This window comes from Belonocnema kinseyi, chromosome 6, assembly GCF_010883055.1.
Source record: "Belonocnema kinseyi isolate 2016_QV_RU_SX_M_011 chromosome 6, B_treatae_v1, whole genome shotgun sequence".
Classification (NCBI taxonomy): domain Eukaryota; kingdom Metazoa; phylum Arthropoda; class Insecta; order Hymenoptera; family Cynipidae; genus Belonocnema; species Belonocnema kinseyi.
The window spans coordinates 42,801,547-42,803,807 of NC_046662.1; the positions used below are offsets into that span (position 1 = coordinate 42,801,547).

At 34.2% G+C, this 2,261-nt stretch overlaps 1 protein-coding gene across 1 annotated transcript; it reads right to left on the minus strand.

Annotated features, from left to right (window-relative positions):
• Window positions 1–324: 324 nt before the first annotated feature.
• LOC117175178 (uncharacterized PE-PGRS family protein PE_PGRS20-like) lies at window positions 325–1,604 on the minus strand. The gene is made up of 3 exons (XM_033364800.1): window positions 1,482–1,604; window positions 955–1,197; window positions 325–649 (listed from the first exon to the last, which is right to left on the minus strand). The coding sequence occupies exons 1-3, from the start codon at window positions 1,528–1,530 to the stop codon at window positions 534–536; spliced, it is 408 nt and encodes a 135-aa protein (XP_033220691.1). The 5' UTR covers window positions 1,531–1,604; the 3' UTR covers window positions 325–533.
• Between the last annotated feature and the right edge of the window lie 657 nt (window positions 1,605–2,261).

Below are 2,261 nucleotides of genomic sequence, written 5' to 3' on the forward strand. Positions count from 1 at the left end.
GCTTTTTATATATAGTTTAACGATAGGTCAAATCTCTATTAATGAAATAAGTTGTTGCAAAATAACTCGCCGAACACTTTTTAAAATGTTCTAAAAAGTAGCATCCTTAAAAAGGTACCAATAAATCTCAATTAAAATATTTCGCAAACATTTCAATACGAATAACTGGAATTCGGTTCATATTACGAAAGTACAGAGACACCGAAATAGGACACATAAGCAAAAAAACAATGTTCAATTCACAATGTCTTTATTTTCATTAATAAAACATTGTATAACTAGATTCCGCATAGCGAATTTGACCATCAGAATCTTTCCTTGCTGAATGTGAAAGGAACGAAAACAGTTAAAGCAGTCAATCGATAATCGATTTTTAAAAAACAGACACGAATGGGCGACCAGTGATAACCAGAAGAGCGGAATTGATCACCTTCAATCATTTCTGTTGATCGTTAATTCCTGCTTGCCGAAATTTATAAATTAACCATTGGCCGATTTATCCATTTTTATTCGTTCAACATTTTCTTCAAGGATTAGCAGGTAGTGCATCCAGTTTGTCCTCCCTGGGCTTGCCATCCTGAAGCGGATCCTTGAGCATATCGTGAAGCCTGGGATTGTTGGTCACCATTGGAATACTGAGCATTCCAGCCTAAAAATAAGAAATTGTCAATAAAAAACGATGATTCTTAAAAAAAAATTAATTTTGATAAAAGTAGAGTCTAACTCGGATATAAGGCCCCCGGATATATCCCTTCCGAGAATCGATGCCGCGCCGCATGAAGGAGTAAAAGGAGGTGCGGCGAGTGTGCGGTGATCATACAAACTTGACAAACAAAAGCTTTTTCATCCGAAGCGGTATTCTCTCGGGTTTGTTCCCCACCTCTTCCAGCTTCAAAACTGGCCCTATTTACGAGTTTGACAGTTGAATTCAACCAAAATAGATGAATTTTTAACCTGAAGCTCCTGATACCGCTCCTGTGGGACCTGAAGCTCCTGGATAAATTCCTGAAGGATATCCGGTACCTCCAGCACCTCCGGAAGCTCCGGCTCCTCCAGCACCTCCGGAACCTCCGGCTCCTCCAGCACCTCCTGCCGCATTAGCATTAGCTGCCGCGTTAGCTGATGCCTGCGCGTTAGCTGCTCCAGAAGCTCCTGAAGAGCCACAATTACCAGACAAACACGTGGCTGAACTTAGTTCTGTAAAAAGTCAGAACAAATTTAATTAATTTAGAATGTTATAAATCCATTCAAGAATAATTGATATCTAGTTTTGTTCAATCTTCAGAAAAAATACTAAAAATCAAACAAGACAAGATGATGAAGCAATTTCTAATGAATAAATACACAATTGCAAAGTCAAAATATCAAATAAATGACTTTTTGACAAAGACATATTATAGGATTTGTGAATTTAAAAAAAAATTGAAATAGATTTGCAATTCAAAGAAAAAATTATTTAACGATTAGGTTTTAATACTCACCAACAAAAACCGCAGAGGTGAGAAGAAGAGCAGCAAAGGCGAAATTCATTATTGCGAAATCAAAAGAATACTACGATTGAAAGTTCTTTCTGAGTGATGAATTTTTAAAAAAATTCTGGCCAATATATACCTAGCATCTCCCTCTACAACAAGATGTATTGCGCATATGAAATAGGTTTAGTGCAAGGACAATATTGATGATTTGAGAAATCCGGGCTTTAGAAGTCTTGAAAATTTCGATTTCAATACTTACCTTGCTATCTTTTTCAACACCATGATGAATTACATGTGTGGGAGTTAATTTTTTGTATACAGCACCATTCAGGGTTGTTTGAACATCCCTTAAAGATTAAAGAAAGTAAAGCAGTATTTTCAAAAATACAAAAACATTGCAGCTTTTTTAATTAAACACTTATAAATAAAAATAAGAGAAAAAAAATATTTTAAAAAGTAAAAGTTAAAATAAATACAACAAATGGAACCCTAAGAATAAACCAATAAAAGTGTTAAACTGATTTATAGAGATTGTACTAACATCCCTAAAATATTCACACAAATCGACATTTTCTGATAAGAAAAGCGACGAAGAAATTTGGTTATAATATTTCAGTGAAACATTAATAATTCTTATTTAATGTATAAAAAAATAATTTCCTTAACAATCTTTTAGTTTATTTACATGTTCTCCAAAACATCCCTCAAATATTTAAGCGAGGTAATTGACATTTCCTAACGCGAAAAATCATGAAAGAATTTTCTTATACTAGTAGGATCTAAAAT